This window comes from Herpailurus yagouaroundi, unplaced genomic scaffold (assembly GCF_014898765.1).
Source record: "Herpailurus yagouaroundi ecotype Mexico unplaced genomic scaffold, PumYag 530, whole genome shotgun sequence".
In the NCBI taxonomy this organism is placed as follows: Eukaryota; Metazoa; Chordata; class Mammalia; order Carnivora; family Felidae; genus Herpailurus; species Herpailurus yagouaroundi.
In genome coordinates this window covers 4,503,100-4,519,870 of record NW_024412747.1, presented here as the reverse complement: position 1 = coordinate 4,519,870, position 16,771 = coordinate 4,503,100, and the positions used below count along the sequence as shown (strand labels likewise).

General features: G+C 40.2%; 1 protein-coding gene across 2 annotated transcripts in view; it reads right to left on the bottom strand.

The window, feature by feature from the left end:
• The window catches only part of TOMM20 (translocase of outer mitochondrial membrane 20), a 34,557-nt gene that overhangs the window by 10,893 nt on the left and 6,893 nt on the right, over positions 1-16,771 (bottom strand). The window contains exons 3-5 of one of the 2 annotated variants that reach the window (XM_040464933.1): positions 15,392-15,473; positions 11,790-11,932; positions 5,773-8,612 (exon numbers count right to left, since the gene is read on the bottom strand). In XM_040464933.1, the coding sequence (XP_040320867.1) occupies positions 8,568-8,612; positions 11,790-11,932; positions 15,392-15,473 (270 nt within the window). In that variant the 3' untranslated portion in view covers positions 5,773-8,567. Of the gene's footprint in view, positions 1-5,772; positions 8,613-11,789; positions 11,933-15,391; positions 15,474-16,771 lie in introns of those variants that run through there. The other variant, XM_040464934.1, reaches the window with a different exon arrangement.

The following is a 16,771-nucleotide window of genomic DNA, read 5'->3' as shown; positions in this document are numbered from 1 at the left end:
TGCACATAAAATATCTGACAAAGGGTTAATATCCAAAATATATAAAGAATTTTTACAACCCAACACTTAAAAAACTAACAATCTGATTACAAATGGGCAGAGGACCTGAACAGACATCTTTCCAAAGAAGACATTTTTCCGAAGACCTTCTTCCAACAGATACATGCAAAGATGTTCAACATCACTCATCGTCAGGGAAATGAAAATCAAAACCACAATGAAAAAACACAAATCAAAACCTCACACCTGTCAGAAGGGCTACAATCAAGAAGACAAGAAATAACAGGTGTTGGCAAGGATGCTGAGAAAAGGGAACCTTCGTGCACTATTGGTGGGAATGCAAACTGGTGCAGCCACTAGGACAGTATGGAGATTCCTGAAAAAGTTAAAAATAGAAATACCATATAACCCAGTAATTCTACTGTTGAGTATTAAACCCTCCCCCCACCCAAATACTAATTCAGAAAGATGTATGCACCTCCAGGTTCATCACAGCATTATTTACAGTAGCTGAGATACGGAAGTAGACTAAGTGTCCATGGACGGATGAATGGATACAGAAGTGGTGCATATATACACAGTGGAATATTACTCAGTGATAAAAAGAATGAGATCTTGCCATTTGTGACAACATGGATGGACCTAGAGGGTATAGTGCTGAGTGAAGTAAGTCAGAAAAAGATAAACACCATGATTTCACTTACATGTGTAATCTAAAAAACCAAATGAACAAACAAATGAAAACTAGAAGCAGAGTCATAAATACAGAGGACAAACTAGTGATTGCCAGAGGGGAGGGGGGTGAAGGGAGGAGCGAAATAGGTGAAAGGGACGAAGAGGTACAAACTTCCAGTTATAATTAATCACCGAGATAAAAAGTACAGCAAAGGGATTACGGTCGCTAATACTGTGATAATGTTGTACAGTAACTATACTTATCATGGCGAGCACTGCACAATGCATAGAATTATTGAATCACTAAGTTGTACAATTGAAACCAATATAACTTGGTGTCAATTATGCTTCAATTAAAAAAGTAAAACACCAGGGTGCCACGGTAGCTCAGGGGGTTGAGCGTCAGCCTCTTGATTTCAGCTCAGGTCATGATGTCACGTTTCATGAGACTGAGCCCCATGTTGGAGCTCTGCGTGGATAGTGTGGTGCCTGCTTGGGATTCTCTCTCTCCCTCTCTCTGCCCCAACACCCCCCTCTCAAAATAAATAAACTTAAAAAAAAAAAAAAAGTAAAACACCAAAAATAAATTTACAAATATGATTGACATTTGAAATAGAGTTCTGGAAATGTTATAAGAAAAATCGTAAAGGTGAAATTCAGAATTTTAAAAGCAAAGTTAAGTAGTTACATAACGTTTACAGTGGAAACATAAATGGGACTATATCAAAGTAAAAAATCTCTGCACAGCAAGAGAAACCAACAAAGTGAGAAAGCAACCAATGGAATGAAAGAAAATACTTGCAAACCACCTCTCATCAGAGGTTAATATCCAAAAAAATATGAACTCCTACAACCTAAAGCAAACAAAAACAAAAACAAAAACAGAACAAAAACAAAACAAAACAACAACAACCCAATCTTAAAAACAGGCAAAGGCCCCCGTAGACATTTTTTTCCAAAGACATACAAATGGCCAAAAAGTGCTCCTCACTAACCATCTGGGAAATTGACAAGAGCACAATATAACCTCACACTTGACAGGACGGCCATTATCAAAGTCAAAACGGCAAGTGTTGGCAAGGCTGTGGAGAAAGGGAGCCCGCTCCCTTTGGAACTGTTGGTGTAGTCACTGCGGAAGAGTGTGGAGATGGCTCTAAAACTTAAAAACAGAACTACCACGTGACCCAGCAATCCCACTTCGGGGGATATGACTGAAAGAAATGAAACCATGATCTCAAAGAGACAGCTGCACCCCCATGGTCGTCACAGTGTTGTTCGCCAGAGGCAAGGCAGGAGAAGACACTGAATGTCTGTCGGTGGATAAATGAAATGTTACAGGTGTGTGTGTGTGTGTGTGTGTGTGCACGCGCGCGTGTGTGTGTGGTGGGGGGGGGGGTGGAGGTGGATATTCAGCCTTGAAAAAGCAAATTCTGGAGCACCGGGGTGGCTCAGTCAGTTAAGCAACCAACTCTTGACTTCAGTCCTGGTCATGATCTCATGGTTGGTGACATCCAGCTCCATGTCTGTCATTGCAGAGCCTGCTTGGGATTCTCTCTCCCTCTCTGCCTGCCTCTCCCCCACTCACTCTCTCAAAATAAAGGGAAAAAAAAAAAAGGAAATCCTACCATTTCTGACACGGATAAACCTGGAGGATATTATGCCAAGTGAAATAAGCCCCAAACAAAAAGACCATGATCTCAATTATAGGTGGCATCTAAACAAATCAATCTTATAGTGTGGTGCCTGGCTGCTTCAGTCAGAGAACATGCAACTCCTGATCTCGGGGTTGGTTGTTCAAGCCCCAGGTCGGTGTAGAGACTACTTTAAAAAACAATTTGGGGGGCGCCTGGGTGGCTCAGTTGGTTGAGCGTCCGACTTCGGCTCAGGTCATGATCTCACGGTTTGTGAGTTCGAGCCCCGCATTGGGCTCTGTGCTGACAGCTCAGAGCCTGGAGCCTGCTTCTGCGTCTCCCTCTCTCTGCCCCTAACCCACTCGCATTCTGTTTCTGTCTCTGTCAAAAGTAAATAAACATTAAAGAAAATTAAAAAAAAAAAAAAACCAATTTGGCGGGGCGGGGGTGGGGGCGGGGGCGTCGTCCCTAGGTGGCTCAGTCGGGTGAGCGTCCAACTTCGGCTCAGGTCATGATCTCACAGTTCGTGGGTTCGAGCCCCGTGTCCAGCTCTGTGCTGAGGCTCAGAGCCTGGAGCCTGCTTCAGATTCTGTGTCTCCCTCTCTCTCTGCCCCTCCCTCGCTCAAGCTCTTTCTCTGCCTCTCAAAAATGAATAAAGGTTAAAAAAATTTAAAAAAAATTTTTTTTGGGAAAACCAAATCAAACTCATAGAGTAGAATGGTGGTTGCCAGGGACAAGGGAGTAAGAGAAATTGGAAGATGTTGAACACACAGTACAAACTTTCAGTTATAAGTTCTGGAGCATGGGAACTATATGGTTAAATGTGTTGTATGCTTGAAATTTGCAAGGAGTAGTTGTTTTTTTTTTTAATGTTTGTTTATTTTTGAGAGACAGAGACAGAGAGCAGGCAAGGAAAGGGCAGAGAGAGGGAGACACAGAATCCGAAGCAGGATCCAGGCTCCGAGCTGTCAGCACAGAGCCCGACATGGGGTTCACTAACTGTGAGACCGTGATGAGCCGAAGTCGGACGCTTATCCAACTGAGCTACCCAGGCGCCCCTGCAGACAGCAGAAGTATTCTCACATCACACACCTAAAAAGGTTAACATATCTGAGGTGACAGATGTTAGTTAGCCCGACTATGGGAATCATTTCATGTCCACTATACCCCAACATCACATCACACATCTTAAATATATAAAATCTTAATTTATTTATCTTACTTCAATAAAGATGGTGGGGGGGGAAGGATCCTGAATCTTCCATTTATCACGCAACACTGGGCAGGTTTCCTTTTTTTTTTTTTTTAATTTTTTTTATGCTTATTTATTTCCGAGACAAAGACAGAGCATGAGTGGGGGAGGCGCAGAGAGGGAGACACAGAATCAGAAGCAGGCTCCAGGCTCTGAGCTGTCAGCACCGAGCCCTACGTGGGGCTTGAACTCACAAACTGTGAGATCATGACCCGAGCCGAAGTCGGTCGCTCAACTGACTGAGCCACCCAGGCGTCCCTGGGCAGGTTTCTTAAGCTATGAGAGGGGAACAGCTACTGTCTGAGATAGTAGGGAGTCTGAGTGAATACATTCTGGAGTGAGGAAATGTTTGTCATCTTCTATGTGAGGCCTGGAAATCCAGCCTCTTTCAGTCTGTTAGTAAAAGTCAAACTAGCACAGTGAGATGCAGAGGTGGAGGGGACGGTCAGGTTTAGGGAGCTCACTCTAATCTGAAAGGCTAGACGTACTTTTCCTGAGGCAACAAATGCCACTTCTGCTAATTCAAGTTGGGCTTCTATACTTGCTACTGGAGTCCTAACTGCAAGGGAAGCTTTTGAAAACTAGTGCAGGGCTCTAAAAAAAATGGCACATTGATATAATTTTTTATAAGAATCAGTCTCTGCTAAGACCACCAAGCTGTCCTCTTCAAATGCCGAAGAGAGTGAGCAGCTGCATGTACGATGTCACTGTCCAGAGGTCACTGAGCGAGCACGTTCCACCTCTCCAGGGACTTGTCTCGTGCGCTCCTCTGGGTAACAGGCAACTCGTTCTGCTTTACAACTTCAAACATACCCACTCTGCCCAGGTACAAGCTGAAAGGCCAGCTCACTTCAGTCTAGCTACTTCCTTAGGCTACCAAGAAAAGGCAAGGCTACATGGATCTTAAGATCTCAGTGAAGCTCCAGTGGGATCCCGTTTTCGCCCTGAACCAGGCACAGATTTTTCAGATCAAGCTCTAGCTTAACCACAGCCTCTCTTACTCATTTTCTCCCCCCACCCCTGACTCCTCGCTTCTATATCCATATTATCGGGAAGTGTTTGACTCCTCGATCAATACCAATGGATATTAAACAAGAATTCAGTACCTCTGCAATGCCTCCTGGACTGTTTCCATAACACAGCTGTAAGCCTTTAAAAGTGAAGGAAAAGGTTCCATATATAAAATGTCCTGGAGACCCTCTAAAAGGAAAAAATCCATTTGATTTGCCCAGACACAAATATCAAATAAAAATTTTAGAACTCACGATCAAAATGCTTAGTGAATGTAAATTTTTTCTGTTATTTCGAGAGAGGGAAAATCTCAAGCAGGCTCTGCCCTGTCAGCTCACAGCCAGACATGGGGCTCAAGCACACAAACGGTCAAGATCGTGACCTGAGCACGCCCCAGGGAATGGAATTTCTGCTTAATTTATGTGTCTAGTTAATGGGCTATTTATGGGGGGAAAAATCCTAAAAAAAACATTTAAATGGACTGGCCTATCTCGAACATAAAGTCTGTAATTGACTGTCTTTATGCTTTGGATTATCGAATGAGTACTGGGTGTTCTTAAATAATCACATACTACCACCAGTTGGCTGGCTTTTTAATTACACACCTCATTTTTACAGAGTGCACCGCTGAAGCACATCATCTGGGACATGAACACTCGCTATCCTACAATAATTTCCTATTCAGGTTTTCTAGGTCACCCCTGACTGCTGCTGGGTCACATTCACAGCATGGCCCCAGTCCAGCAGCATCACCAAACCCTGGGAACTCATTAGAAATGCTAACAGGGGGCACCTGGCCGGCTCAGTGCATACACCATGTGATTCTTGACCTTGGGGTCATGAGTTCGAGCCCCAAGTTGGGCACAGAGTTTACTTAAAAGAAAATCACTTTTTTTTTTAATTAAAAAAAGAAATACTGAAAATGTGCTCCTGGGTCTGACCTGCTGCCCAGCAATGTGCTTTAGCAATCCTTCCAGGTACCTGTTAAACTTGGGTAATCACGATGACCCAGAATCCTCACCAGCTGACATTAAAGCAGGGGTTCTTAACCTGGGATATGAAGTCAAAGGCAAATGTGCCTTTTCCTGGGAGGAGCTGCCCAACTGTCAACCTTCTCTAAGGGATGTCAACCTAGAGGCAGGTACCACCACTGCCAGTCATCAAATTCAGATTTCACTTCTGCAAATACACACCAAGCCAACATGTTCTCCAAGCCCTTTAATATTCACTTAAAACAGCTGAGGCACAAGCAATAATAAAACTGCATTTTTTGTTACAAGAAAGAATTTTGTGTAATATCTGCATCATATACCAATTTTCTCAAACTCTCTTCGGCAATATTTCATTAATACTCTGGTCCAGAAGTTGGTTCAACAAGGTCAGAAAAGCAGAAATTTAGTTAAAAAAAAAAAAAAAAATCAATTACCGAAGGGTAAGAGGACTCAAACATTTACTGAGTGCCTACTATGGCCACCGTACTAGGTTTTATGTACTTTACAGAAGTTCAATGTGAATGTTAAGTCCTAGTCATCTGTTAACAGGCTAGCAGGACACAGTCAGGTAAGCCCATCTTAAGTGTGCCTTCACCTGAAGTACAACTGTGGAATCGAAAAACTGATCTTTCCCAAGGAAGCGCACCAACATACACAAATACATATTTCCATTTCCAAAGACAGTACCCAAGCATGCAACATTAGGACATGGGCGCACTCAGGTTGTCACCACTCTACCTAAATCTTGGGCTGAGGACCACTGGGCCAGCATCACCCCTACTGACTGCGTGGTTCCATCACCATTTAAAACTTTAGATAGGAAATGGTGTTCAGCACATTAAGTATCTGGGGAAAACCTTGCTTGGGTTTGTTTTGTTTTGTTTTTTTAACAAAACGACTTTCAGAAGTGGCACCTGTTCTGAAAACCATCATTTAAGTAAGAAAATGACAGCATAATCAGCTCTAATGGGAAGATACCACAGCCTTTTCAACAAGTATTACATCAAAGCTGGTTATTTTTCAGAAAACTGATACCCAGCTCAGAGTACAGAATTCTCCAGAGCATATAGCCTTCACATCCTCCCACACAGCTAAGTTAACCCCTCACTCCTCCAGCTAGTCCTTAGTTTCTCTGGGTCCATTCCTCCCTTGCCAAGCTGCCTGCCCCTTGTTCTTGCCTCTATATACTAACCCTAACCTATATTCTGGATGCCCCTGGTCTCAACACTCCCTCTGGCTGGGGTGGGCACAGGACAAAAGCTTGTTTCCTACCGATGTGGTCAATCACTGACCAATCGCCATTGCCCTGCTTTGGATTTGGGACCTATTGGTAAAACCGACTAACTAGCATGTTTGCACTGGTCACCTCCCTATCCCCACAAAAGAGCAGGCTGGGTGTTATCAAAAATAAAAGCACACTGTTTAAGGGTTCAGGATTACACATGTGAAAGATACACAAGGAAGAGTCCTTAAATGTCTGAGTCGCGTGGTCTGATGTTCTTTTACAGACGAGAATACTAGGAGGTAAGTTCAGAGATGTAATGTGACCTGCCAAAGGGTGTGGGGATGTCCAGAGGCAAAAACTTAGAACCATACTGCAAACGCTCTCCTTTAGATCTCAACCACAACAAAAACCCAAGGTTAAGGAAAATTTGTAAGTAAAACAAAATAAAAAGTCTGGTACCTAGGCAAAGTCTTTGGGATCTCTCCAGATTTTTAGATAGAGTAAAGGCAACCTATACAGGGAGGAATTGTTACTCAGTTCAACAGATGACAGCAAGTACCAAGGATCTTTATTCTCAGGCCCGATGTTGAATCTGTGACTGCAGAAAACATGTCACTATTTTGAGAACACCTCCATTCTTTGCAAGTCTTCAGCTACAACGTTACACCTTATTCTCATTGTAACAAGATAAATGAAAGAGGATTAAGGAGATACACTGAAGATAAAAGCAAAGGAAACAAACATTTTACAAGCGTATCATCCCAGGTACCTAAAAGTTAAGTTTCAGATTTACGACAGTGACAGAACCACAGGATTTCGGTGAAAACCAACACAAGTTAGATCTTTAAAAAAAGGTGGGGGGTGGGGGGGGGAATCAACTCAAAAATACAAAGTCAGGCAAGCATGCAAAATTCAGAGTATAAAAAAATGCAAGGCCTGGTTGTCCAAACAAACATATACCTCAGGAAAAGGTGGATTTGAAAATAGATGCTAAACAGAAACAAATGAATTAAAAGCTGAAAGGGACACTTCTCTGAATTAGCAGACCAACTGCCTCATTTATAAAGAGGAAAGAGGGCAGACAGTAATTAGTGAAGCTCACATGGCTAGATTAAGAATGACACAGATCTAATTCCCAGTGCTATCTGCAACTACATACAGCTAAAATGCATGGAGATAAATATCCAGAACACATTAAGCCCACTGGTTTAAACAAAACATTTCAAGACAAATACACAGGGAGGTGAGTTAATACAGCACAGCAGCACATCTCACGTATTAAGAGATTAAAAGGAAAGAAATGACCTCTCAAAGATTTTAATGCTTAGTTTTGATAAAGCAGGTTTCCATCCAATTCTTTTATGTAGAACAAAATGAACTAGCTTTAAAAAAAAAAACAAAAAAACACGTGCATTCTTCAACTTTCTCCTACATTTTCTTGGCCTATCTTTCAAAACTAAGCAGAGTATTTTTAACGTAGGAAATGTGACGCTATATGTACATTTTAATTGCACATTTTAGGAATAAAATAAATCCATGATATTTCAGTAACTCGTAGTGTATTTATAAAATGAAAAGACTTCTATCAAAATACACTTTTCACTGGGAAAAATAAATAAAACAGACAAATGGATCTACACAAAGTAAAAATTAACTTTGGTAGATTTCAGTGTAGGACAGTCCATAACCAGCCTATTTGCCCTTATTCCCCCAGAGCTGCTCATCTTCCGAGTTAAGATTTTAAAAATATTTTTAATTGAGATTATGTTGATATTGGTTTTTCATTCCACATCATCTTCAGCCAAGCTCTGAGCACTTACAATTCTCTGAAAGAGAAAAAAAAAATTTAATTTTTAAATGTCCTTTACAGGAGGCAAGAATATACAACGGGAAAAGACAGTCTCTTCAACAAATGGTGCTGGGAAAACTGGACAGCTACATGCAAAGAAATGAAACTGGAACACTCTTACACGATACACAAAAGTAAACTCAAAAAAGAATTAAAGACCTAAGTATGAGACCTGACACCATAAAACTCCTAGAAGAAAACACAGATCGTAATCCCTTGGGCATTGACCTTAGCAACATATTTCTAAGCATGTGTCCTCATGCAAAGGAAACAAAAGCAAAAATAAACTATTGCAACTATACCAAAACAAAAAGCTTTTACACAGCAAAGGAAACCAACAAAATGAAAAGGCAATGTACTGAACTGGAGGATATTCATAAATGATATATGCAACAAGGAATTAATATCAAAAAAATATAAAAAACTCATACAACTCAACACCAAGAAAAAAACCTAATAATCTGATTAAAAATGATCAGAGCACCTGAAGAGACATTTTTCCAACAGACACATGCAAAGAGGTTCACCATCATTCATCGTCAGGGAAATGCAAATCAAAACCACAAGGAGCATCACCTTACACCTGTCAGAATGGCTAGACTCAAGAAGACAAATAATAAGTGTTGGCAAGGATGGGGAGAAAAGGGCACACTCGTGCACTGCTGGTGTGAACGTAAATCGGTGCAGCCACTGTGGCAAACAGTAAAGAGGTTCCTTAAAAAATTTAAATAGGAATACCATACGATCCAGCAATTCCATTGCCGGTTATTTATCCAAAGAAAATGAAAATACTAACTCGAAAAGATGTACACAACCCTATGTTTATTGCAGCATTATTTACAATAGCCAAGATATGGAAGCAAACTATGTGTCCATCAATAGATGAATGGATAAAGAAGTGGCATGTATATAATTTAATGGATTATTACTCAGCCATAAGAACGAGATCTTGCTAACGGCAGTATGAAGTATTAGGCTATGTGAATTAAGTCAGACACGGATGAACACTATCTGAATTCACTTATATGTGGAATCTAAAAAACAAAACGAACAAAAAAACAGAGACCCATAAACACAAACTGGCAACTGCTAGAAGGGAAGTGGGGGAGGGGGCATAGGCAAAGCGAGCGAAGGGGAGTGGGAGGTACAGGCTCCCAGTTATGGAATGAATGAGTCACGGGAATAACAAGTACAGCATAGGGAATATAGCCCACGATCGTTTAACAATGTTGTGTGGTGAGACATCAGTGAGAAAAGCGACCATAAAGTATACCTGTTAAATCAGTAAGCAGTACATGTGAAACTAATGTAACATTTTGTGTCAACAACACTTCAATTAAAACCAGATTTTTTTTTTCAAGTTTATTTTGTGAGAGAGAGAGAGAGAGAGAGAGAGAGAAAGAATGTGCACACATGTGCAGAGGAGGAGCAAAGAGAGAGAATCTCAAGTGGGCTCCGCACCAGCACACAGAGCCTGATGTGGGGCTCGAACCCACAAACCATGAGATCATGACTCAAGCTGAAATCAAGAGTCATGTTTAAACGACTGAGCCACCCAGGCACCTCCCAAAAAAATTTTTAAGGGGGGGGGGGGAGGGGAGATGTCCTCTGCAGTCAAAGAAATCAAATCTTGCTAAAGTTTACCCATTCTACAATTTCAACATTTAACACTCTTAAAACACTGTTATCAAAGAAAATAATGATCATGCGGTCAGTCCCATTTCAAAATCCAAGTTAATAAAGGAAGAATAACATGCACTGTTTTAGAGGTTGGTCAATTATATAACTAAAACCAAAAAGAATTTAAGATCTCTTTCACTCCCACATAAACTAAGAATACTGATTTTTTACTGGTCATCTTAGCCTCCAAACATTTCCCTTTTTGGCCTGAAAATGCTCCGAAGTCCTCATACAAGAAAGTACTTCCAAAATTAGCATTTGAAAATATGTCAAAATAATATGAGATAAGTTAACTAAGTAAAGGAGGCCATTTTTATAAAGAGGAATTCAGGCTTCATCCCAAACTCATCCACATTTCAAAAGACCTCACCCTCAGGTCAATCTTCCAAAAGCACCGCGCTATGCTGCCTTTCCAAGAGTAGACACTCTAAGAGGATTCTGATACAGACACGCTAGGAGCCACATTAGTCTAAATAAAAAGGTTTAAGACCAAATCTTTGCTTTTTCAACCCTCTCCCTTAAATCTTTGGGGACTTTGTTTTCTTTCTAGTCCCTTCTCCAACTAGTTGAATAAAGATCAGTTTGAAGAACTAACCAGTCATTTTATTAATTTTTAATCACATCAACTATGGGAATTAACACATGAATACACAAACTGTTCCAAAAAATAGATTCATTTCAGTTCCTGGAGATGATTAAAAATGAACAGAATGCAATTTTAATCAACTCTTAAGTTATAAGTCATCTTTTATACAAATGGTACTGTGTTCAATACAGATTTGAGGATGTAGTTAAATAGCTCCAAGCTCAAAGCCCACCTTGGCAAAAGCGGAGGCACTGGGGCCTTTAGACAAGTGAGGTCAGAGGCAATCTACAATCCTTTATGATCTAGTTTCAGGCTGTGCCATCTTAGCTCCTCTGTCCTCTGCCAGGCCACTTCACTGAATGCATGGGCTCACAGGAGAAGGTAGAAAGCTACTTTTAGAAAGTAGGTGAGAGGGGCCTGAATTTTGGTATGTGAATACCAAGGTCTGAGATTTAATACTGAGACGCACTTCTTTCTTTTTTTGTTTGAAGTAGGCTTCACACTCACGACAGAGCCCAAAGTGGGGCTTGAACTCAGGACCCTGAGATCAAGACCTGAGCTGAGATCTAGAGTCAAATGCTTAACTGACTGAGCCACCCACGTGCCCCTGAGACACACTTTCTGATCCGCACAGAGGGCACAATGACTAGATCTTATGACCACTCACTCAAATGTTATCAGGGGAAGACCATTTTCAAGCACGGGTATCTCCAATTCTGATTTCATCCCAAGAATGAGTTTCAGAATTTCATCATGTTCACTAGACTAATTTTTCTTTGTAACAGTAAGAATGGCCTTTATGGTTTCACTAATTTTTAAAAGTCCATGTCCCTAAAACATTTCTTTTTTTATATTCTACTCACTTTTGTTAACATTTCAAATCCTCACCTGACTAATTGTCGGAAGCTTGGTCAGAAGCATCTGGAACACTGGCGGTGGAAGAGTTTGCTGTAACACTTGCAGCAACTGCTGTGGCTGTCCACACACTGCAATCGCATTTGTCAGATGGTCTACACCCTTCTCATATTCACCTGGAAGATTTACATAAAAGTAACGTGACCCGGAAAGCCTTTGTTTGCCTCTGTCAAAAACTCAACTGTACAGCCTTCACTACGTTTCCAAGTGATCATGACCAAAAACATCAAAGAAGTAAAAGCCTGGAAATAATCTGCGGTACCTTCATATAACTGAGTATTATGAAACCATTAATAAGAACGAATCAGATCATATGCACAGATATGAAAGGATCTTCAAAACACACACAGAAGGGGAGAAATTCAGTGCAGAAATATGCAAGTATATTACCGTTTACAGACTTAGAATATTTCTGCAACATATTAAAAATTGCTAACAATGGAACAGTACTTTTCTATGAGAAGAAAGAACTGAAGACTGGGGACTGAGGTGGAAAAGAAGTCCAAGTTCACTTTACACTAATCGCTTACACTATCTGAATGGCATCACAAGCAGATACAGAAAAAACCCTAGGAGGGTGGTGCATCTGGACGGCGAAAGACTCCCGTCCTGTCCACCCACCACCCTGCGCATCTCTTTCATCTGCTTGCTCCGGAGTCACAGCCTCTATAAGAAACCAGTAAGCGAAGTTTTCTGACCCTGAAGAAGAAAATGACTGAGTAAGTGACTGAAGAATGGTGTATGAAGAGGAACTGCCTGCTTTAACATTTTCACTTGAGAAAATCTGAAGACTGAGGTATTCAAACTGAAGAAAGTACAACTCTACAAAGAAGTATTTAAAATAAAAAACACAAAAGACTGAGGTGCCTGAGTAGATCAGTCAGTGGAGCATCTGACTCTTAATTGTGGCGCAGGTCATGATCCCAGGGGTCGTGGGATCATGCCCCACGTCGGGCTCTGCAGTAAGCGTAGAGCCTGCTTATAATTCATTCTCATTCTCTCTCTCTCTCTCTCTCTCTCTCTCCCCGCCCCCCACCACCCCACCTCTGCCCTAACCTCCCTGCCCCTCTCCTCTGCTCATGTTCTCCCTAAAATAAAAAAAAATAAAAAAAATTATAAAAAAGAAAATTAAGACTTAGGTCTTCAGCCTGGGCTTTGACTTTCATCAGGGGACAAATGACTCCATTAACTTGGAAATTAAAACACCACTTGGCCACTGAATCCTCATGCCGTTGAATTTACAGGCAATGTAGGGAATTTACACTGTTGCCTGGGGATATTAATTCTGATTATTAAATGGAAATAAAGCTACTACTGGAGTGTTAGTGTAGAACACAGGGGATTCTGAGACACCTCCTAATATTTCTAAAAACAATGCAAACAGTTAATGACCAACCAAAGCAATTCAATGCAGATGAAACCATTTCCTCTCTAGTTTGTAGACCTGAGCCCATTCAAGGTATCCTAAGATGAGATCTGGCTCAGTTAACAGAATATGCTTATGGAAGACCCCTAGATGGAGGAGACCATGTGAAATGAAGTTTACTGCCTAAGTCAATTATGCCTTCACTTGGCTTACTCTGATGTTGACTTTTCCCCTAATTCTAACCACCTGACTCTTCAACCTTGAGCTGGGCTGGTAGTTTCCACTGGGAAAAAAAGCAGCTTGGCAGAGTTGTTAAGTAACCCTGTGTGTGGTATTGAGTTAAAGTGTGGAACATGAACTTGGGAAGAAAAATAACTCTTCCCTGTCCCTCCTTCACCTTCCCCCTCAACCACTATGAGTTACTGTCCTTCTCAATCTGGATCTAACAGTTCAAGTCAGACAGATGGCCACAACACATGGATCTTCGAGATAATCCAAATAGAAGTAATTAATGCACTATACTCTAGTAGTTTGGACTATAAGTAATTTAAAATAATGTTTATATTTTGGAAGAAAGAAGAAAACTTTGATAGACATATTTATGAGCATCAACAAAAAATTCTGAAAATTTGTTCGCATGAATCGATATACAACCTATACCCTTAGACACAGATATCCCTATCCATGCAGATTTTTCTGTTCGGATATTTAATACAGCCTCTTAAATGAGCCCTATGAGGATTTAAGTGCTTTACTATTACCCTATGATTAAACCTCACAGGTTTCTTAATGAACTGGGGTAAAAAAGCCAAGTTTATTTTCTAGTAAGCCATTCCCATTTTGATTTATAAATATTATCAGCCTACTATACCATCCAAATAAGACAATTATTTCTTAAAGAAAAAATCAAAGCAAAGAAATTATTGGGAAGGGGGAAACGTGATCAAAAGTAACACATCACCACCACCTCAAACCTTTAATCTCTTTCCATAAAAACAGGTAAAATAACCACAAATGACCTACACTGTGCAGTTCAATACTATCCAAATCTAAGATACAGCAATGAGCATAAAAAAAACTTGACACTTGATACCATTTTTATCAACGACAGCAACTACTACTTCAAAGCTACTTTTGAAATAAAAGGTAATTGGACACTAAAAATTTACAAATACATTTAAGACTCTAAATTACTGAATTATAGTTTTCAATTTGTCAGTGTGAGCATTTATTTTAACTTCGTAACAGTAATGTTTTAGAAAAAGAACTTTTGTTTCTAGTTTACTTATTTGAGAAAGAGAGAGAGAACGTGCGTGAGCAGGGTAGGGACAGAGAGAGAGGGAGAGAGAGAATCCCAAGCAGGCCCTGCACTGTCAGCACAGAGCTCGATGCAGGGCTTGATCTCACACACCACGAGATCATGACCTGATCCGAAATGAGTCAGTCGTGCTCAACTGACTGAACCACCAAACAGAACTCTTAATCCTTAGTTGAATACATAATGCACAAAGCCTAAACTCTAGATCAGATTCAGTTCACTGGTCCTGAAATTAAGCACCGTGAACTCACTGTGCGACCCTGACAGGTAAATTAACCTTCTCCAGGAATTATATGACCCATTCCTTCCTATAAATACTGGAAAAGACCTACTAAAGATTAGGTGAAGAAGCTGAGGAAGCATATTCTTCCAGTTACTATTTATATATTGCATTAGGACTATATTCTCTAAATTGCTAAAAAATACCTCACTTGTAAAGATTACTTACTATATTCTCTGTATCATGTATCAAGTAAACTTAAAATTCACTCAAAACATATTATGGACAAGGATAACCCACAGCAAGTATTCACTTCTAGAGCCAATTTTCTTTCCTTTTTTTTTTTTTTAAAGAGAGTGAGTGCGCATGCACTAGGTGAGGAGAAGGGCAGAGAGAATCTTAAGCAGGCTCCATGCACAGTGTGCAGACGGACATAGGGCTCATGACCTGAGCTGAAATCAAGAGTCAGACACTTAAACTGAGCCACCCAGGTGCCCCAAGAGTCAGTCTTACATAAAATAATCCTCCCATTATTAAGTGACTTGTCATGAAATATTAGAATACCTTTCTTAACAGCTGCTGTACGTACTACACACAAAAAAGTCCCTTACCACCACAAATTTGTATTAGTGTGAGGAATTCTAATTTCCTAGTCTTTTAATGATTATTACCTTGGGCTAGCAACTCTTCACCAAGCTGTATTTCTTCAAGGAAGAATTTCTGAACAGCTTCTGCATCTTTAAGGTCAGGTAACTGTTTGGAAACAGAACATTTAATACATGATACCAAAATTATGCTGGGAATATAACCAATACACAGAAAATCATTGCACTAAAAACAAAAGAACAAAAAACTGAAGAGCTCATTATAAAAAATGATAAATTTACTCTTCAATACTCACAAGCATTACAGTTTAGTATCTACATTTAAATGAATGCAAAAAAAAACTTACTGATTAAACTGAAATTAGAACAGTTCTTAGAAAGCTGTGCATCAAACTTAAAAAATGAAGACTACAATTATCTATACCATAAAATATGCAATTTACTATTTACACAATTTTGATCCCCATTATTATACATTTTTATATAACTATAACCAACTATTCCTCTGATCCATTATTTTGAATAGATTTTACATCCATCTAAAAGATTGCATGTAAATGGTAGGAGACTATTCCATGGAGAAATACAGGATTGCATAATCACAATCTGTTTGTTGGACATCTGAGCTACTCCTAATTTCTCTGCTAACACAAACTGTTAATAAGTAGCTTTACTTAAGTTTTTGGTTTTGTAGTTTGTTACATATTCTCAGACTACGGTAATACATAACGCCACTAGCTATAGGACTTACCTCTTTATTATTTTTTTTAAGTTTGTTTATTTTGAGGGACAGAGGAGCAGAGAGAGAATTTCGAGTAGGCTCCGCACTGTCAGCACAGAGCCCCACGCGGGACTCAAACCAACAAACCCTGACCTGAGCCAAAACCAAGGGTTGACTGCTTAACTGAATGAGCCACCCAGGTGCCCCAGGACTTGTCTTTTCAAAAAATGTAAACCTATTATTAAAAAGTCCTGTTTTGGGGTGCCTGGGTGGCTTGGTCGGTTAAGCATATAACTTCGGCTCAGGTCATGATCTCACAGTCTGTGAGTTCGAGCCCCGCGTCAGGCTCTGTGCTGACCACTCAGAGCCTGGAGCCTGTTTCAGATTCTGTGGCTCCCTCTCTCTCTGCCCCTCCCCTGTTCATGCTCTGTCTCTGTCTCAAAAATAAATAAACGTTAAAAAAATAAATTAAAATAAATAAAATAAAAAATAAAAATAAAAAGTCCTGTTTTGGGGTACCTGGGTGGCTCAGTTAAGCATCTGACTCTTAACTTTGGCTCAGGTCATTATTTCACGATTCATGAGTTCAAGCCCCGCATCAGGCCTCAAACTGACAGCACAGAGCCTGCTTAGGATTCTCTCCCTCTCTGACCCTCCCCTGCTCATGCTCTTTCTCAAAATAAATAAACCTAAAAAAAAAAAAAAAAAAAAAAAAAAAAAAAAAA